The following is a 21,544-nucleotide window of genomic DNA, read 5'->3' as shown; positions in this document are numbered from 1 at the left end:
GCAACAAAGCCTACACTGAAGCAGCACACCTGCCTGTGTGATCATGAGGTGTTGATCAGGTATCAGAAGACTAAAAGCAAACAATCATTCATATCAATGTGAATGATGGGGGCCGGAGTGGAGACCCAAAGCCCATCTGCAGACAATTGGACATCCTCTCACAAAAAGGTCACAAGGAAGGGATGAGTCAGCCAGGGTGCAGTCTAGCATTAATGAAACACACAACATTCCTCTAGTTTTTTAATACTCCCTTCCCACTCCCACCCCCGCCCCGTTCTACCTTACAAATCCAGCTAGACCAGAGCATGTACACAGGTACAGATAAGAGCTTTCGACACATAGAATCCAGGACAGATAAACCCCTCAGGGACAGTAATGGGAGTAGCAATACCATGAGGGCATGGAAAAGGTGGTGGGAGAAGAGGGGGAAAAGGTGGTGGGAGAAGAGGGAGAAAGGGAGAACCGATCACAATGATCGACTACAACTCCCCACCCCCAGGGGGATGAACAACAGAAATGTGGGTAAAGGCAGACAGGGTATGGTGTAAAATATGAAAATAAAAATCACTGATAAATTATCAAGGGTTCATAGGGTGGGAGAATGGGGATCGGAGGTGAAACCAAGGGCTCAAAGCAGAAAGAAATTGCTTTGAATATGATAGCAACATATGTACAAATGAGCTCAATACAATGGATGTATGGATAGTGTTAAGAGCCCCCCCCAATAAAATGATTTATAAGAAAAAGAAATATATTGTTTGGCCACTTAAAGAAATGATGCGCTGATCCATGCTAAAGCAAGAGTCAACCAGCAACAGAAAAAAAGAAACGAATCACAAAAGACTACATATTCTATGATTCCATATACACAAGCGATGTGCACCGACAGCAAGTACAGAGAGATAGAGGTAGGTCCGTGGTTGTCGGGGGCTAGGGGGCTGGGGGGGTGAGGAATGGCTGCTAAAGGGGATAAGGGATGCTTCGTGGAATGATAAAATGTGGGATAGAGGTGGCTGTACACGTCGGTGTGCATAGTAAAAACCACCGAATTGTACACTTTAAAGAAATTGTTGCCTTACAAAGTATGCGTCATCACAAAAAAGGTGCAGGGGTGTAGGCTGAGGGTTCTCACTGTAATATCAATGCAGATACGGGAGTTCCATCCTAGGAAAGAGCTTAGTCTCTTTTGGGGGTGAGTTTTTGGTTAATTAAAGAAAAAGGCAGTTTTCCTTTACTGTAACCAATTCCCTAAAATCTACACATTCCTATTTCCAAGAGAAGAAAATTAAAACAAACCATTATCAACCAGGAGCCCCAGGCTGACATTCCATTGTTCCCTGGCAAATAATGAGTCAATCCTGGGAAAATCAGGCTCCGTTGGACATGCAGAGGGTGAGCTGCTTCTCTGGCTGTTCCAAAGAGCCCACCTGTGTGGCTGGGCTGCAAAATGAGACAGTGTCCTTCTTAAGATGACAAGGGAGAGTCTGCTGGTCCTTGGAGAGGCTGGGCTCCTGAGGCACCACATGCTAGACTCCCTGATTTCTCAGAGCTGCCTCTGTCCCCGCAATCTTCGGACTTCCCTGTGCAAGTCTGGTCTCCAAGGGGACTGCACACTGCTGGAGGAGCTTCATGTCTTTCCCATCTCTCTCAGCACTTAACTAAGCTCAGTGTAACCAGCAGGGGATTAAGAAATAAAGCAATCGGAATGAAATGACCAAAATCCAGAGTACGCCTTGAAGAATGGTACTTGACTTCTTTATACAATTCTGCTTTGGGGGCTATTAATAAAGGTGGGGGATTTCATTTGGACTAGCTCTAGCCCTCCCTCAAAACGGGCGGGGGTAGGGGGACTTGTAAGATACATAACGTGAGGGTAATAAGAGGCATGACACAATAGAAGAATTCCGCACATGAGGGAAAGGACTTATCGAAGAATCTTTAAGGAACAAGCTCCTCTGTGAGATGGCTTAGGACCACGGTGCTAACCCCACTTTTCCAGGAGGTTAGGGGGTCACAGACTAACAGCTCCTGCTGTCAACAAGTGCTTGCTCTCCCTGCGAACCGCAGCAAAATAAGATGTTCGAGAGCCGGTGCACGGTGAAGACTCGCTATGCCACAAGGAATTCCCACTGGAGATACCTTCTAGAACCGTAAGCCAGAGAGAGGAGCTGAAAGGACAATCTTCTCATGCCTAAAGTTTTCGACCATGAGTAGAGAGATGTGACGTCTAATTAGAGGGAGGGAGGGTCAGAGTCCAAAGAGAGAGCAGAGGGGCTGGGCCCTCACCTCGGGGATCAATCGCCTCCTCTTCACGCTGGGCACAGGGTCCGGCAGGCCATCGCTGCCCAGCTGCTTGCGCTTGCTGGGGTCCTGAAGGGCGGTGAACACACTGTCCAGAGGGTGCCTCTCAGGCCTGGGGTTCACTGAGCGGTCCAAGGCACCATCCTCACCCTCCGTCTCCACTTTCACAGCGTTGGTCTTCAGAACTGCGGCAGAGAGACAAGGGCGCCACCGGGCGGGCGCTCGGTCTTAAAGGAGGCGACCGCGTCCCCGTGCGCTGCCCCGCGACACTAGCGCTCAGATCAGGATGTCCAGTCACAGTAAGACTGTCCTTTGCAATGAGGCAAGCTGTATCTTGCCACAGGGGGGCCAGATAACAAAATCACGTCCAGGAATACCCTGCTGAACTAAAACTGTTGTGTTGATGACCACACAACTCTTTCATATGGCGGAACGGCTGAACTACGTGTCGGTAACAGTGCTCAAAATAAAAACTTGAAAAAGAAAAGAATATTGCGTTCCAAACTGTGGCGTCCTTTTTGAGGTGGCGGGAGTTGGGGGAGAAATACATAGCGTCTCTGCAAAATGCAAGCCTAGAAAGGTGTACAAGACGCTTATGACAGGTGTGGCTGGGGAGAGCGGGAGCTTTCCTTCTTCGCTTTCTTAGATTTTAGACCCATGCGACTGTCCAACCCAATTAAAAATACATATATATATATTAAAGCAGTTTTTAAAAACGAGCTGGCTTGTTTACCTTCTTCTACATCTTCACTGAATTCAGTTGAGTTCATCTTCTAGTCCACTAAATGAAAAGACAAACACAGAGTCACAATTTGTTGCTTGATCTTCTTCATGTTCCCGACCCTCAGAGAAACTCACCTCCCCTTCCCACCCGAGCCCTGGGCAACACGGTCAGCAGATTCTGCTCTGCAGCACTTTGCAAGTTCGTGTCTGTCCTCAGGGGTCAGACTTTGGGTCTGCCTGCTGGGAGCTCTTGGAGACTTCCCTTGGGCCGGGCAGGGTCTGCCACTCACAGAGCTGAGGCATGTTCGCAGATAACCAGAAGCCACACAATGGACCCTGGTGTGGGTACTGCCCGTCTGCCAAGGGGCAAGGGAATGTGAAAGCTGACAAGCATCATGAGCCTTACTGGTGTCCCTGAATTCTACATGTGAACAAGGTTGAAATGACAAAGGTTCTTAGTGGAGACCAAAGGTTTTGAGAATGATGAGGGCAATGAATGTACAAATGTGCTTTACACGATTGATGTATGGATGGATTGCGATAAGAGTTGTATGAGCCCCTAATGAAATGATTTTTTTTTAAAAATAAAGAAATGACGAAGGTTCTGGCACCTGGAACTTTACCACACAACACACACACACACACACACACCTCACATGCACTCTTCTCTCTCTCTCCCCCCGCCCCATTTTAATCTCCACTTTATAACATTCCAGCCACGGGATGAAAGGCTGATTAAGGATGGGGAGAGAGTCCAGGTACCAATGGTCCTAAAAGCTCTGCACTTCCCAGCACAGTAACTGCTTGCCACGTGGTTCCGGAGCACGTGACATAGGACTGGTCTCAATGGAGATGTGCTGTTTTCAAAGATTAAGTATAGCCATACAAAATATCTCAGTCACGTTTACATTCGTTACATGTTGAAATGATGATGCTTTATTAGACATATTGGACTAAATAAAATTAAAATTAGTTTTCCCTCTCTCTTTCAATGTGATGGTAGGAAAGTATATTTATATTTGCCTGGTATTTCTATTAGGTAACACTGATCTAGCCTGCCCCAGCTTCCTTCCTTCATTTGGAGCCCCGGGGACTGGGAGCCCTGGTGGTCTGGTGGGTACAGGCTGGTCAGCTAACCTCAAGGTCAAGCAGTTCAAAACCCACAGCAGCTCCATGGGGAAAAGATGAGGCTCTCTACTTCTGGAAAGACGGGCAGTCTCAGAAACCCACTGGAGTAGATCTAGTCTGTCAGTAAGATTACTCCATGAGGTGGTGGTGAGTTTTGTTTTGTTTTTTAAAGCAATGAGGAGAAAAGGATGCTGTGGGTCTTAATCTGGTCCAACCAACCAATCATTTCCCATCGAGTTGATTTAAACTCTAGGGAACGCCATGTGTGTCAAGAGTGTGAGTGTGGCCCACAAGCGATCACCAGGCTTTTCTTCCGAGCTCCTCGGGGTGTACTCAAATCACCGCTGAGTCATCAACCACACGCCCACCCATCCCCTAAGCTGGAATGGAACTGACACCAGAGGAAACCTACCATGAAAGCCCCAAGAGCCCCCAAAGTCCCATCAAAGGGCATGAGGGGATTACCACGCCCCACGCCCCCCCACACACACACAAAAAAAAGGAAAAATCTCTGCTTCCGTAGTAAGTAGTACTCATTTCCCCCCACCACCCAGGCGAGCATCCAGCAATTCACTCCTAGTGCACCCAGTGGCATCTCCTGGGAAGGTTCTCTCTGGTCACAGAGAACTTTTTCGTAAGTAAAAGCAGTTTCACTCGAACTAAATTTCTTGTGACGGCTGATTTAAGAGAACAGCATACAGCTGTGAGATTTTGATTCCTGCTCAAGTAAAATGCCGCAGAAACTGTTGTGATGCTGAACACAGCTTACAAGGACAGCGCTGTGGGAAAACTCAAGTGTACACGTGGTTTTCTCACTTCAAAAGAGGTGAAATGTCGAAGGATGTAAAACCCTTTCCTGGACATCCGTCAACCTCCTGAACGGGTGAAAATGTCACTTATTAGTGTATTTGAAGTTAGTTCCACCAAGTCAGACTTTTGATCAAGCTTTCTAATTAAAGGTACCGAAAAGACTGGGTAACAGTGTGCGACAAAAAAGGCCTGATTTGTGGCAGACTGGACTGCTCAGGCACCCATCTCAGTGTGCCAGCTTTTGGCAAAAAACAGCCTACCTCTCTTGCCCTCACACACCTAACCTAGCTCTGTGTGACTTTATTTTAGTTAACCAAAAGAACAAGGACATGAAAGGACAGTGATTTGATGAAGAAGAGGTGAAGATAAAAAACTAAGGCAGCCCGCTTAGAAAATGCCTGTCAGGCAGAAAGAGGCCTTCCACAACCTATTCACCAAGCAGTCACAGAGCGGTGTGTTTTCGGAGGATGATCAACCAGAACACACACAGGTGATCTTTGCACACAATAAAGGATTCAAAGTCTCCACTAACACCAGGCCTAGAGCAGCGGCTCTCAACCTGTGGGCCAAGACCCCTTTGGGGGTTGCCTGATTCACAAACAGTAGCAAAATGACAGTGATGAAGTAGCAACGAAAATCATGGTATGGTTGGGGGTCACCATCACATGAGGAACTGTATGAAAGGGTTGGGCATGAGGAAGGTCGAGAACCACTGGCCTAGACAGAGTGCCGGTTCCAGAAGCACTAGGCCCACTGCGTCATCAGAACCACCCCGCGCCAGGCACAGTCCTTTCATCCCTGCTGGGGCTGACTTTCGTCTCGGAAGAAAGAAATGGAAGATTTGGAATTTAAACTAACTGAAAATAATTCCTCCTCAACCAATGCCATCATCTTTTACCCGAAAACATTTACACTACACAGAAAGAATATGGATACGAAGTCAGAGATTTAAGAATTACTGTACCAGCGGTGGACTCTGCCACCCCTCCCACTGCCTGTGATAACCAACCCCTGACCTGGGGGTCTGGGTAGAAGCGGGGGCAGGCAGGCAGGAGGCCTGTGCCAGGCAGAAACACAGGCCTCCTGCCTCCCAGCCCGGCGGAGGGCCTCCAAGGCAACACACTGTCGGCATCATCCAAAAGGTTAGCTACGTCCTCACAGGCAAGGGACCAAGGGCCACTGAAGCCCTGCTACCCTGTCCCTCTTATCCTCTCAAGCACAGGGCGAGGTGCGACTGGACTGTGGAGGACAAACGATGGGTTGTCTGGGGCGGGAGGAAATGGATTAGGGTGAAAGACAAGCTGAACGCAGTCTAGTCCCACACCAAAACCCCAAACCCGTGGTCCTGGAGTCAGTTCCGACTCACAGTGACCCCACAGGGCAGTGCAGAGCAGAACAGCCCCACGGGCCTCCCACGGATGCCAAGGTGTTTCTTCCGTGGAGTCACTACGATGCCCACAACGCCAGACCTTTCCGTTCACAGCCAAGCACTTAACACGGTGCCACCAGTGCTGAGGAGTACCCCAGGGATGAGAGACCCCGACGTCCTTGCAAAGACATGCAAAGACACAGCAGGGTGACTACACCAGCGCTGAAACAAACACCCCGCCCGCCCTAAACTGGTGAAGGGAGGCAACCTGGGGATGAGTAGGGCTGGGGGTGGGGGGCAAGTTACTGGGAGTAGCCTTGGTCTGGAATGTGACTTGGTGAGCCGGAAAAGCATTTCCTGAAAAATAACACCTTGTGACTCAACAGCAGGCAATTTAGCACCTGAATTGTGAGCCCCCAGCGATTCAGAAGTCAGGAGACTTGAGGGAAGAGGGACCGCAGAACCACCTGTGCAGGGCCTGGGGGAAGGTTTGGTGTGTGTGTGGCGGGGGGGGGCAGCCAGATGCCTGGAGTGCATTTCCATGTCCATTTATAGACCAGTGACAGAAGCTTACCACACATGTTCCCCAGATCACGGAGTCTGGGCGAGGCCAGTGGTTGGCACGCTGGTTAAAAGACAGAACATTGGCAGTTCAAGCCCGCCAGAGAAAAGAGCTGGTGTGCTGATCCACGACCCCAAACTCAGCCTCCAAGAACCCTTTGGAGTCACAGGGGGCCACCATGGGAAGGCAACCCAACAACCAGTAACTGGACCATAGTCTGGCGGGCCCTGTCTTCCAGCCAGCAGATAGGCCATTCTAGGGGAAGCCTGAGAACCTCCCAATAGCAAGCGTGGGAAAGCCACCGCTGCGTCTGGCAGAGGTGCTGGAGGGGTGCAGTGACAAGTGCAGGCACTTTACAGCGGCCTTCACCTACCCCTCCAAACCGAAGTCAATCGCAGGCTGACTCACAGCCGCCCTACACTCAGGGCAGGGGAAACTGCCTCGGTGGGCTTCTGAGACTGTAACTCTTTATGGGAGCAGAGAGCCCCGTCTTTCTCCCAAGAAGCCGCACGGGATTTCAAACTGCTGACCTGGAAGTAAGCAGCCCAACATGGGTAACCACTATACCACCAGGGCGCCTCATCTAACACCGCGGTATATGAGTAACAAGGTCACCGTAAGAAAACAGAGCACCTATTTAACTTGCCCAGCGACCCACGGCTATGGAGTGGCGGAACCAGGACTCAAACCGAATGTCTGTAACAGAATTCCGTGAAGTCTCTGGATGAGCACAGGGGTGCTGTTTACAGAGAGCCATCTCTCCCTGAGAGAGAAGCTGGGGAACCCAAGGCTCCTGAGACACCAGTCAGCTCTGTGCTTGTAAACACACACAGCCCTACAGCGGCACCGTGGGTGAAGCATTGGGCTGCTAGCTGCAAGGTCAGCGGTTCTAATCCACCAGCCGCTCCACAAGAGAACGACGGGGCTGCCTGCTTCGATGAAGATTGACAGTCTCAGAAACCCTATCGAGGGTCACTGTGATACAGAATCTACTCGATGGCAACCAGCAGTGGGTTTGCTCCGGTTTTCCCCAACAGTACCGAGAAGTCTCTATACGAGGGGCATGCCACCCTGAAAAGATGTGGCCACAGCACCAAACCAAACTCACAGCTATTGATTCGATGCTGGTTCATGGCGACCCCATAGGACAGGGCAGAGCTGCACCTGGGGGTTTCCGAGACGGTATCCCTTTAAGGGAGTGGAAAGCCTTGACCTTGTCCCGTGGAGCTGCCTGGTGGTTTCCAATCGCAGCCCAATGCATAACCACTATGCCACTGCCACGGGGCTCCTGAAGGGCACCACGGGTGGGGAGGAAGGGGTGGGTAGCACACTGCCACCTCTAAGTTCCAGTCCCCTGCCATGTGGCACCACGAGCGGACCCTGCTCCAGAGGGCGAGCGCATGGCACAGAAACTCCTTTCCCTCCGTATAGGCCCTGTAGCCACTGCAGCTCCCAGCACCCTCCTGCGCACAGGCTGCCAGCACTGCACCTCCTCTGCCTGCTGGGCTCTGCAGGATTCCCCTTGTTTTAACCTCCCTGCCTTTCCAGAGCCCCCGGCTCCTTCCACACATCCTGAACCCAGAAAAACGTGTCTCACTATCCCAGCGGTTCGCACCCCTTTGGGGGGAGGGGTGTCAAATGACCCTTTCACCGGGGTTGCCTAAGACCTTGGGAAAACACCTATTTCCAATGGTCTCAGGAACTGAGACACCGCTCCTCTATCAATCTCCAGGCGGGTCCACCCACATGCTGATATGCCTACTTATGAGGACCTGTCGTGAGGGCTGTTACCCATGCGACACCATGCTTCAAGACAATATTTCATTTATTTGTGGTTAATATTTATTTGTAATAAATATTTCACAATATAGAAACACATAGCTTTTGTGATTAATCACTCTGCTTTAATCATGTTCAATTTGTAGCAATGAAAATACATCCTGCATATCAGATACTTACATGATGATTCAGAACAGGAGCAAAATTACAGTTATGAAGTAGCAATGAAAATATGTTACGTTTGTGGGGGGATTGTATAAAAGGGCCTCGGCATTAGGAAGGTTGAGAACCACTGATCTACTCAGTCTCGTTCCCCATGAAAATCTGCCTTCTCCCCAAGGGTTGGTGGGAGTTGCAGGCTGCTCCCAAATGAGCTAGCAAGCCAGGGAAAATTTAAAGGAATTAAGGAGGCTGTGTAAACAAGACCTATGTGTTAGCTTGCTGGGGACTCTGGGTAAAGCACCACTGGTTCTAAGACTGTGTGACTGCCAACCTGTCTGAAAGTGACTCCCCCAAAGGACAAATCTCCAATGGCTCATTTAACAAGTGAAGATGCTTGTTTTGTTCTGTTTGGCTGTCTAATAAAAGTGTTTTAAATGCCTCAGAGCTTGTGGAATACATATTTTTATTAAATGCCTTCTTACCAGGGGTTCAAATGGAAAGTAACTATTTAGATAATAGTGATGGCAACATAGGTACAAATGTGCTTGATACAGTTCATGTCTGGGTTGTTAGAAGGTCTGTAAGAGCCCCTAACAACATTATCTTAATTTTTTTGTTTTTGTTATCCTTCTGCTTAGAGAGAGGACACAGCTCAATTTTCCATGCAGGGCACAGAAGGGAGGGCAATGAGCAGGGTGCTCTAGCTCTAGCCATTCAAATGTCACCTTACAAAGGGTGAGTTGCTTTAACTGACCATGTAAATACAGCGACTTGAAGGGCTGGGGCCACCTCGGGGCCTCCCACTGAAATATGGAAGAATCAAAGCCCCCAAGTGTGTACCTGGCTGGGCAGGAAGGTGCGCTGAAGAGGGAAGAAAGCCTCTGAGGAAACACGAGGAGGGGGGAGTGAGGACCACCCACTGGAGCTCAGCAAGAAGGAACTTCTGAGTTCCACAGGGAACTGGAGAAGCTGGGAAACTGCAAACCACAGGAGCCTTGGCGGGTTAAACATGGGGCTGTCAGTTCTAACCTATCAGCCGCTCCCAGGGAGAGGGGCAGCGTGCACACGGCTGCTGTCGGTTGCAATCCGCTCGAGCAGTGGGCTTGCGGTGGTGGGCTTTCTGGTGGTAGAGGGGCATTTCCGGAGTCCACGTGAACAAGGAAGGAGGCTGGCGGTGTTTTGTTTTGTTCGGGGCTGCAAGGTTTCTAGGAAAGTGGAATAGAAAGATAATGGGCTACTTCCACGCCCTTTGCTCCTCCTACGTGCACGTAGAACAAGAACACACAAAGTATATTTGGATAACGTCCATGGCCCTCCATTGCCCAGGTTTCACTCTTGGAAGCAACTGCGTTGTTTTCTTGTGTGCCCTTCCAGAGTCTCCGCCAGCGGTTCTCATAGCGTGGCCCTCAGAAGGTGGTGTGCTGAAGTTGCTCCTACTCAACCTTCCGACTCCCAGCCCCGGAGCCAATTCTGACTCACAGTGACTCTACCGGACAGAGCAGTTAGTGCTGCCTCTGTGGGCTTCCGAGCTGTCAATCTTGATGACACCAGAAAGCCTCGTCTTTCTCCCACAGGGAGGCTGGGGCTTTCAAACTGCTCACCTTGTGGGTAGCCGTCCAACTCGTGACCACTATGCCACCAGGGCGCTTCCCAAAGCTCAGTAGGGGTGCCCAATAACTATGAGTATGAGGGGGTTCTGAGACTGAAAGGTTTGAGCACGCTGTCCCAAGATACTCAGCGTACCTGGCAATGTCTGTAGCGTTCCTTGTGTCAGCGTGAGTTCCTCCAAGAGCCAACTGTGGATGGAGCAGCTTCTCTGGGTGCACACTGAAGGGGCAGTGAGTTGGAGACAGGCCAAAAGCCATGAGAGCAGCTTTGTGGGGGACCAGGCCCCCCAGCACAGGCACCGAGGAATGTGCCCAACTTGCACAGACTGATTTCTGACAATCGGGAGGGGGAAAGTTCTAGGATTCTCGTTTCACAATTGTCGAGAAGAAAGGGACTTCCAGAAACCATCCGCCACCAGACCCTCGAACATGGGGGAACCAGAACCGAGGAAGGTTCAAACACATCCAAGATCATCCAGCCAGGAATCTCCCGGCTGTGTGACAAGGAGGCCCTGGGGTGCCCCACGGACACGACAGCTTATCTAAGGAGGTAGTGATCAGCACAGGTGGAGATGGGAGGTCCTGGGGGAGAAAGCTGGTGCATGGAAACCTTCCCTTAGTGGAGGATGTGTAGACACCTGAAGATAAGAGGAGGGGGCTGAAGTCAGCACCTCAGGGTCAGAAGAGACGGAGCTGGGGTTTCTATAACAACCGTCCACTCACACCAGTCAACACGGGCTGCATGTCTGTATTCAGGGTGGGTCAATGCTTGGGATTTTATGATCTAGATGCAAATCATTTTAGCTCTAACACAGACCACCAGACGTTTTTGGTTGTTTTTTTTGGGGGGGGGGCCCTAGGGTGAAATTCTCCAGGGATGGAAGAGAGTGTCCTTAGAAAATAACCTTGTCAGTGTTGAAATGGGCATATCTTGATCTTCCTCACCACTTTCAGCTTCTAAAGGAAGACTTAACACCAGACCCCGCTCGCCTGCAGTCTCACACGCTGCTATTGGACAGTGACGGCAATTGGCAAGGACGCAAGGCAGCAAGCACCGGCCAGGCCTTCTTCTCTGACTTCAGTGAGTTCACCACCAGGCTGGTGAGGAAGGCTCCTAGGGCCCGTGCCATGCGTCCGGGGCTGAAGTGTGCCCACAGGCTGTCAACGGCCGCGTTTCCCACAAGTAGCTCACAGACCTTTCTTCCAAGGCACCTCTGTGTGGGCTTGAATACCGACCTTTCAGTTAGCACCCAGCCACGTTAAATGCTGTGGCCCCGGGAAGGCTCCCATAACCATTCCCAAAAGGATCGAACCAAAACCAACGCAGTGGCACAGCAACCTAGCTAAGGTTTGAGGCTAACAGCCTTTACAGAAGGAGCAGTCTCTCCTCTTGCTCCCGGGAGTAGCTGGTGAGTCTGAACTGCCAGCTCCGCAGTTAGCCCAATAGTGCCACCAGGGCTCCAAGCATCCTTAAAAAAAGCGTACTCACTGCCATCAAGGTGATGCCGACTCATAGCGACACTACAGGGCAAGGGTAGAACTGCCCTGTGAGTTTCCGAGACGGTATCTCTTTGTGCAGTTGAAAGCCTCATTTTTCTCCCGAGGAGTGGCTGGTGGGTTTGAACTGCTGACCATGCAGTTAGCAGCCCCATGTGAACCAGTATGTGACCCAGGTCCCTTCCCATAAGCTTTAGCCGTTGTCTATACCTTCTTTTCAGTTACTATGACATTTTGTATTTAAAATATTAAAAATATATTATTTGATTCTTTTTCACATCGGCAACCTATGTCTGATAATAACAAAGGGCAGGGTGCGAGTCTAGTGACACTGGTTATGATGTCTGTGTGTCCGTTTGGCCGGCCCTTGATTCACAGTGGTCTGGCAGTTATGCAGGGATGTAACTATGTAATGCTGTAGTCAACCCTAAACTTGTGATCTGATGTCGTCCCCTCATCCTCCCCAGAATGCCAGTCTGCACCCAGAACCTACCCTTATCAACGAAGGAAGGCTGTGCTGCCACCGGCCACTCCAGTACCACAAGCTGCTGCGAGTACGAAGGCAACCCAAAGATGAGGTGGATCGCGCCTGTCTTCACCTACGACGGCTACTTCTACCATATGAGTGGCTTCAAAAAAGCTCATGGAAAAATGAAATTAAAAACTATAGAATGTTTCCATGACATTTTAAAAGTCACTTCATACAAATGAAGAAGATAGCATCTACACAATTCCCCAGCATATGGCTTTAGAACCTTTATGGGCAGAGAGAAAGCTGTGCATTAAATTACGTGTCAAGATTCAAAATCAGTTACTCCTTATAAGCGGCCCTGTCGTGCCGAGGCCCTGTGTGTTCACCTGTCAGAGGCAGTCCTGGATTATGATCAGGTTCCATTCCAGGTCTGTCTTTAAGTCCAATCTGTACATAGGTAGGATGGGTTAGGAATAGCTCGCACCTGACATGAGTTAATCAAATGTCGTAGTACTTGGTGCACAGGTGCCTGGGTGGCGCAGGGCTAACACGGCTGAGATGCGGCGTGGAAGCCACAATGCTCTGAAGAGGGTGCAGCCGGTCCCTGTGGAGGTCTGCAGTCTTTGGAAACCCCTGGGGCAGTTCTCCTCCCCTCTACAGGGTCACTCTGAGCTGGAATCGACTCCACAGCAACAACTGTCCACGGCAACAACTGTGAGGGGGCCAGGGCCACGCAGTGGGAGGGGGTCACAACTCCTTAAAAACAACTCAACGGTGCTGAATTACATGCATAAAAAATATGCATGTTTCCAGACACACTAAAATATCTTTAAAATAATGCTTTGCGTTTTTGTTTTTTTTGCAAAGTACTGGCCCATTTGTTATTATGAACAATTTTTTTGTACTGGGCAAAAAAAGTATGTGGGGGAAATTACATTATCTTTTGACTCCACTTTTCTATAACTCATCCCCCAACTTTTTAAAGCTCCCCTTGTACAAGAGGCTGGTTTGTAACTATGGGTTGTATGTAAGCCAGGTGGTTCGTAACCCAGGGCCTGCCTCACATCAGAGTTCACTAGGAATAGCTCAACGACGCAATTTTTAAAATGCCATGAAGCAGCTGGAAGGAAATAAGCCAAAATGTTAATGACTTCCAATTAGGAAGATTATGGGTGCTTTCTTCTAGTTCTTTCTCTCAACTTTCCAAATAGTCTACAGTGAGCATATAGTTCTCTGATCATAAAAGGAACATTTCTAAATAAGAAGTACAATAATTCTTAATGCCGAGCCAAGTCATATTCTAAGCTAGAGCCATAACGAGCAAAACACTGAAGAATACATGCAACATGATATACCCACTATGTATGACCAACTGTACATGTGCCGACTGTTGTCCACATGTTTGCCACAATTCACAGGAGAGGGGCAGCAGAAGAGGAAGGCCTGGAGGCGATGGTGCCTGACATCGTGCGGCAAGGGTGGGCTCGAGCCCGGGACAGACTGTGAGGATGGTGCAGGGCTTGCAGTGTTTTGTTGTTTTGCATCAGGTGGCTACGGGTCAGAGCAGATTCAACGGTACCAGACCACATTACGAAAACAAAGCCAGAAAAAGAATATAAACCAAATCTTTCCCCCTTTAAAGCATCTCAAAAACCGATGCTTTCAGAATCACTAGAAAAAGTAGCCTATGAGGGTCTACCTTTCATTTACTTCATAAGGAGCTCTGGTGGCAGTGTTTCCTGCTAACTGAAAGGTCATTAGTTCAAAACCACCAGCCACTCCAGGGAAGAAAGACAAGACGTCTACTCCTGTAAAAGGTAGTCTCAGACTCACTGGGCCAGTTCAGCCCGGTTCTATGGGGTCACTGTGAGTTGGTTTGGGTCCCGTTCGTAACAGCCCTGCATCTTTGCTCCTCGGTATCGGGAAGACTGGTCAGCTCACACACAGCCATGTGTGCCCGAGACCATGAGAAGATCACGCTGAAAACGACGGAAAGGTAGCTTCCGGGTAAGTGCATCCACAGGTTTGACTGCAAACGGAATTATTTTCCATCAGAAGGAGACGACCTCCTGGGAGGGAAACCCAAAACCAACAACCCAGAACAAGTCTCCCAGACCAGGGGCAGACGCTGGAGGTTGAGGTGAAGGTCATTCGGAGGGGTTGGTAGCTGGCTGGGAAACTAATGGTCTAGAGGCAGGCTTAGTGATTCCACAGTGCATGAAAGGGCCAGCGTGCCGGGTTTCCAGAGGAGGGCAGGACGTGAAATGCGGGCCTTTCTTTGGCCTTCTCCCGTCCCTACGAATGCCAGGAGGGGCTTCTGCGCAGCAGCGCATGGAGCCTGCCTTCCCCAAGACCTTGAAAGGGACCACACTGGGCAACTGAAGAAGGTGGGCATGGGACAGAGAAAGGTGGTCAGGGGAGTGAACGGAAAGAGCTTTGGGGGCTACACAGTGGCTGGGCCACAAGCAGCTGAATGAAGGGGGGCAGGGAGTTCTTGTTAAGAACCAGGATGCGCAGCGATGTCACAAATCATGTCAGGAGGGGGGCAGCTGGTGTGGCAACTCTTTGGCACAGCCCTTTGCTCACTAAGGAGAAGGAAAAGTGCCCGTAGGCAGCTTCAAGGGGCCAGTGATACCTAACCTGTTTTCTACGCGGGAGCAGCCAAATCCTGGGATGTGGTTGCCTGTCTCTGCCTCACTGCTTCTCCCAGTGACCCTGGAGGTCAGGGTAGACACACCCTGTGCGTTTCCAAGATGGCCATTCTTTTTATAGGACAGAAAGTCTCATCTTGCACCTACAGGAGAAAGCTGAGCAGCGGGTGGTTCTGAACTGCAGATCTTGCTGTTAGCAACCCACTGCCTAACCACTAAGCCATGGGACGGGCAGGGGCTCCTTTTTGTGGAAGCTGGTTAGAGTCACCTTGTGGACCGGCCTTGAGCCACGCAGGAAGCAACAGGCCCAGAAATGGGAAGTGCTTGGGCTCCCTGAAACCTCCAGGTTCAAATCCCAGTCGGCTGACTGGATTCTGCCCTACCGAATCCAAAGCTGCAGGTTGGGAAAACCTCAGGTCTCTGAGGGGGCAATCCCCTTTGCTCCCTTCTCCGCTGGGTCACTGGTCTGCCCTCTGCCCTCCCTCCCTCCCCCAGAGATGTGTTTCCAAATGTCTGGTGATGCAAACTCTCCTTGAGAATGTGAGTCCTGGAAAAGGAATGTGACTGGAGCCAGAGACAACAGGGACGAGAGTCACAGACAAAAGGTCACGTAGTCAAGATGCCCTTAGACCATATCCAAGGCGACTTGAAGGCAACCCACCCCACAGCCTCAGGCGGCTGGATTGGGACCTCCACGGTGCTCCCTCCCTTTCCACAGCTGTGAGCTCTGATGCCGGGAGCGAGTCCGCAGGTCCTGTCAATTTTTTAAAATTAAATATAGGAAAGGGCAATAGTCAACATTCCTGCCGCGCCAACTCCAGTTCTACAGGTTTAAAGCCTCCCTCTGACTCCTCACCACAGACCTAAGGGCTTGCCCCTGGCGGAGACCTGCAGAGATGAGGAAGAGGGAAAGCAGTGGGGTGGGATCCAGGTGTGACTGTCACATCCCAGCCTTCCAAGGAGAACCCGGCCGGGGGGATCAGGCAGGGCTGCCCAGGCTTTGCCTTCTCCCTTCCGGTTGCTCCCAGTCTGTGGGCCTGGCCTCACATCACATGAACCGGACACCTGGCCAAATCGGCCACTGCGCAGGCTGAGTCTACCAGCCAGCCGTTGGATCTGGAAGAAGAGGGGATTCCCTACTGACCTGCAGTCACACACCAAGGCCCTAACCAGCTGTCTTCGGGCCGATTCTGAGGCGTGGGTACGCAGGCAGGAGGTTCTGAAAGTAGACCTTTAGCTCCAGGTGCCTTCGGTTGGACTAGAGCCATTTTCCAGGGAGCAGGAGGGCCCTGAGCCATTTGTCCCCGAGGGGCCCCACAGAGCCACACAGACTGGGGTAGAGCCCTGATGCTACCTGTTGGGCACCTAACCCTAGGCAGGGAGCCCCTCCATCCAGGGCTGAAGCTCCCAGAACCCCTGTGAGGAAGTGGCTGGCATGTAGTGCTCAGTCAATGGCAGCCGCCATCACAAAGCATTTAAAATGTGCACACATTTAAAAGGGTGTCTTAGCAGTGAATAGCAAAAATAAAACACCTTAAAGTTAAAAAAAAAAAGGTTTAGTTACTTTTCTAATAAAACCAAAAAACTTGGAATCAAGTAAAGTCTGCCCCCCTCCCCCCCGGGGCAGAAGACTGTGCCCATGCTGCCTGGGCTTCTGTGGCTGGGTCTGGGGGTGGCCTGACTGGCTGAGCACCTGGGGGCTTCTCAGAACTGGACACCCTCCTGTCTGTGGCATCCTGCCCATGGGACTTTCTGGGCATGTTCGCAAATTTGTTGTGTTTTGTTTTTTTTTTAATAAATCATATTGAATCTTCTGCTTTCTTTTTTTTTTCTTCTTTTACATTTTATTAGGGACTCATAGAACTCTTATCACAATCCATACATATACATACATCAATTGTATAAAGCACATCCATACATTCCCTGCCCCAATCATTCTCAGAGCATTTGCTCTCCATTGTTTTTTTTCAGACTTATCTGCAAATGCACTGTGGAGCACCCCAGTCCGCACAATCCCAGGGCCATTTCCCCTGGGTTCATTCTAAGGTTGTCATTGTCGTGGCCTTCCTGATTCGACCAGAGCACAAGGGCAGCAGCCAAAATTTATCCCTTCAGCAGCCAGGGATGCTCCACCGCACAGCAAGGCTGGCCTGCCATTTGGCGCCCGGACTTTCTTAGGGTACTGTTTTCAGAGTCTTCCTCAGCTGAGGGGTCCTATCCATGAAGTGGGCCCTGGCCTCACAAAGCCATTTCTCTCTCCACCTCTCCTCAGACATTAGCAGGAGGAGGAAGGGCTGGACTCGCTGAGACTTTAACCTTGGCATCGGAAACCAGGGCTCAAGGTGAACAGGAGGGAGGGAGAGCACATTCCCATCACACCCATGTGACTGGACAGTGGTGACTAATTTTCCTAGGAGGTTAGATACAGACTTTCTACAGTACTTCCCACTTTTTCAAGGGTTTTGTCTTGTGATCCCATGAGCTCAATTAGAGTTCTGAGGCACAGTCTGGTGTGGACGGACGGACGGACTGCCTGCCCTCCTCTCGGGCTCCCTAGTCAAACCAAGAGCAGAAAAGGCCCATAAATGGCTTATTCAATCGAGCAATCAGTATGCCTTATTAATATGGATGGTCCCGTTTCCCTGGCCAGACCAAACCCTAAACCCAACCTCACTGCCGTCACCCAAAGCGGACTCACAGTGGACGGCCCTAAAGGGGCAATCGGCCCCCGAGAGTTTCTGAGGCGGTCACTCTTTATGGGAGTAGGACACCCCGTCTTTCTTCCTCGGCGCAGCTGGTGGTTTCGAACTGCTGGCCTTGCAGTGGGCAGCCCAGTGTGTAACCACTGCTCCCCCAGGGCCCCTCTCACTGGCCAGCGAGAGTTGACAGTCAAAGGAGAGGGGAAGTGGCCACTGGATGAAAACGAAGCATGTATGAGCAAGGCCTTTAAATACGCTTTTCAGGTTAAGATTAAAATTGGAGGGAAAAACTACCCACAAAGAAACAGGTGGGCATGGTATCAAGTGGGCCATTGGCAAAACAAAGCCTATTTTGAAACAATATCACATGCTACGCATAACCTGCCACTCTGGGAGGGAACTCTCATGGGTGGCAGCCAGCACCAGAAACCTCAGAGGCACTGGGATGAACACATGCTGGGGACAAGAGATACTGAAGCACTTTTCCGGTCTAGAGGAGTAAAGAAACAGAGCAAGATGATGTTCACAAAGTGTTAAAAAAAAAATTAGGGTATGTCCATTTTTTTCTGACTTTAAAAAACATCATACATTTCCCCCTTTTTGGGAGGAGGGGCACAGTGTACAGTCCTGGTGGCTCAGGTAGTGGTTAAGCATTTAGCTGTTGACTGAGTGGTTGGCAGTTCAAACCTACCAGTCGCCCCGTGAAACCCCATGAGGCAATTCTTCTCTGTTCAATAGGCTCGCTGTGAGGGGCAAATCGACCTGTTTGTTTTTAAATGGGCACAGCTCTACAAATGTCAACACATGTATACATTTCAGAAACCATCATCAAGGAGAGGATAAAAGAAAAGGCCCATCCCTCCAAAGATCAATTCTACAAATAACTCTCCCAATTTACTCTAACCAAGAATGGAAACAAATGAGTAACAAGAGTGTAAAACTTGCTGCTGAGGCATTAATTATGACTCACAGCAATTCTACAGGACAGAGTAGAGCTGCCTCTGTGAGTGTCCGAGCAGAAAGCCTCGTCTTTCACTCTGCGATGAGATCGGTGGAGTCGAAGCTCAGACAACAAGGGCAGCAGCCATCATTTATCACTCGCCATCAAAAGCGGTGGGAAAAAAGTGCCAGGAAAGACCCCAGTGAATCCCAACTGTCTTTATTCTAACACCAAATTACTTTTGTAGGTGGGCGAGCAACCTTCGTGCATCATACAACCTGAGAGATTTACAGGGCACTCTCCACAATTTTCGTCAGTGTCAATAAAATTCTTAAAAGCATGATTTTCCCTTCCTCATTGCTTCAGGGCCTCTTAGGGAGCTCTCAGAAGTGGCAGGTGCGACATTGGCTGTTTCTCAGCCACTATTGAGATCCCGCCATTCATTCATTTAAAGCTGCCTGGGAGCCAAAAACGCAGCACTGAGGAATGAACCCCATGTCATCGCAGTGTCTGTGCAGAGACTTATGCTCCATTCAGATTCGGAGAATGGTCCTGTCAGCTAGCTGCCAACAAGCTCTCTTGGTTCTCCTGTAACTAGTCCTAGCAGCGATAGTACATAAAACTTTTTTTTTTAGATAGTATGTAAAACTTGTTGAGCAACTTGCCCAACAAGACAGCATCTCAAGAGAAGTTTTCGAGCCACGGATTTTCTACAGGCAAGCATTTAATGAGTGATGGACACACCAAGCTACTCGGCCAGCAGGACCTCATGGAGCCCAGCTTTCCTCTGCTGAGCAAGAGGCATTCATGCAGTGGAATTTGCATCAGCAGCTGGTATGCAAGGGCCCCCATGTGAAGTGGGTTATGCACCAGGCGGCTGGCAACCACAAGGTGGACAGTTCCAAACCACAAGACGTTCTCGTAAGTAAGACGAGGCTGTCAGAAACTCGAAAGGGCAGTTCTACGCTGTCCTATAGGTAGCTCCGAGGGAGTGGGAATTGTCTCCATGGCTACGAGTTTAAGTTACACAACAGTGGGTTTGCTTTTATGAGAAAGGTCCAAAATCCTGGCGAAATCTTATGGGGTGGGGGTGCCCCACCACCCCCCCCCCACCTAAAACTGCCAGGAGGCACAGGAGGAGGGCAAACAAAAGAATCTCCTCCACCCAGTTGACACAGCACTGGCCTGGGGGCTCGAGCCTGGATTCGGAGCGCTGCGTCTCTGACGTCCTGTAAGCTTCTGCGGTGGCAGACTGTTCTCAAGTTCAACACTGGCGCTACCTTGAGGAGGTGGAGTGGCTCATGTTTGGTTCCAGCACTGAGCCTGGCTAGCGTTTTGGGTGAGCCAAAACTACTTGAGAATGGCCGACTTAGCAACCAAAACGCGGCATGAGAACGAGTCCTGTGCTCGTCGGTCACACGGGCTTGCAAAAGCATTGCAGCACAGCGCGCTGATAAGGCAAGGGCAAAGTCTGCGTGGGGAGTCGCGTCCGCAATCGGTGGGGGCAGGGGGCAGCCACGAGGCGCGGGAGCGCCCCGGGCTCCAGCCCCGCAGCACAGGCCGCGCGCCCAGCAGGGGTGCACACCCAGGGCGCCGGGCCCGCCTCCGGCTCCGGCAGCGGGAAGCGCGACCGCGCCGTGGGCCGGCGGGGAGGGGCAGGGCGCCCCCTGGCGGCGGGGCCCGCGCTGCCTCCCCGCTCCCGGCCGCCGCCGCCGCCGCCGCCGCGGCGGGCCTGACTCGCTCCATTTGTAGACACCGGCGGCAGCGCCCTGCAAACGGCGGCTCCTCGGGCCTCCCGCTCCCCGCGCGGCGTCGGCCCGCAGTCCCCGCCCCCTGCTCCTGCTCTGACACCCCCTTGCACGCGCCCAGTCTTCCCCCGCCGCAGCCCGGCCGGCGGGCGCGCGGCGCCCACCGAGCACTCGGCAGTCTTCCGGCGGCTCCGGCCGCTCCATCGCCGCGGTCCGGCGGGGGTGCGCAGCCGGCGCGCGGCGCGAGTGGGGCGGGCGGCGGCGGCGGCGCGGACCGTTCCACTCGGCGTCCCCCCCCCGTCCCCGCGCGGCGCGGCGCGCGCGCTCCTCGGAACGCCATGGAGCCGCCGCGTTCCGAGCGGGCACAAAGGGGCGCGCGGCACAATGGGCGCGGCGAGCCCGTGGGCTCCCGCCGCCGGCTGCGGCTCGGCCCTGCGCGGGGGTGGGCGCTGCTCGCGGCGAGCGCGCTCCGGGCAGCCCCCCTTCGCCTCCCCTCCCCTGCGCCCGCCCCCACCCGGCACGGATGGTGCAGCCGCGCTCCCGCCCGTCCGCCGGGGGCCGCCGCTCCGCTCCGCACTTACCTGGGACGCGAGTTCTGTACTTTGCCGAGCGGGCCCGCGCCGAGTTTGGGCGCCACGTGGGGCGGGGGGCGGCGCGGGGCCGGGCAGTGGGGGCCTGGCCGGGGAGTTGCTGGGGGCGGCGGGCTCCGTGTATTTTCCCCCTGTCTTTGTGTGTCCGTGCGCTGCGCTCTCGCGTGACGTGACGGGACTCCGTGTGTCATTTCCGCACAAGGACACAGGAGCCCCCGCCGCAGTGGAACCACAAGCCCTCCGCCCCCTCCCCCGCCGCCCCTCCCCCTCAGCGGGGCACACGCGGGACCGGCGGCGGCGCTGGGGCGTGAGCGGCCGCGGCGGGGAGCTGGGGCGCGCGCTCCGGGGACGCCGGGCGCGCCGCTCCACGTGGGCCCGCGGCTAGGAGGGCGGCCGCGCACCCACGGCGCGCGCGGGCACGGCCGGGAGACCGACCGCGCGCCTGCCGCCCCCGGGTGATGCCTCCGCAACGTGGCTGCTCGGGCCCGGGGAGTTTGACCTGCGAA

At 52.2% G+C, this 21,544-nt stretch overlaps 1 protein-coding gene across 1 annotated transcript in view; it reads right to left on the bottom strand.

The window, feature by feature from the left end:
• Window positions 1-21,342, bottom strand: part of BEND3 (BEN domain containing 3) — a 40,010-nt gene extending 18,668 nt beyond the window's left edge. The window contains exons 1-3 of the mRNA XM_075554704.1: window positions 21,030-21,342; window positions 3,035-3,082; window positions 2,287-2,486 (exon numbers count right to left, since the gene is read on the bottom strand). Coding sequence (XP_075410819.1) covers window positions 2,287-2,486; window positions 3,035-3,071 — 237 coding nt within the window. The 5' untranslated portion in view covers window positions 3,072-3,082; window positions 21,030-21,342. The remainder of the gene's footprint in view (window positions 1-2,286; window positions 2,487-3,034; window positions 3,083-21,029) is intronic.
• Window positions 21,343-21,544: the final 202 nt, after the last annotated feature.

Source organism: Tenrec ecaudatus, chromosome 7, assembly GCF_050624435.1.
Source record: "Tenrec ecaudatus isolate mTenEca1 chromosome 7, mTenEca1.hap1, whole genome shotgun sequence".
Classification (NCBI taxonomy): Eukaryota; Metazoa; Chordata; class Mammalia; order Afrosoricida; family Tenrecidae; genus Tenrec; species Tenrec ecaudatus.
Note: the sequence above shows the minus strand (reverse complement) of the source record. Positions and strands in the feature narration are given on the sequence as shown.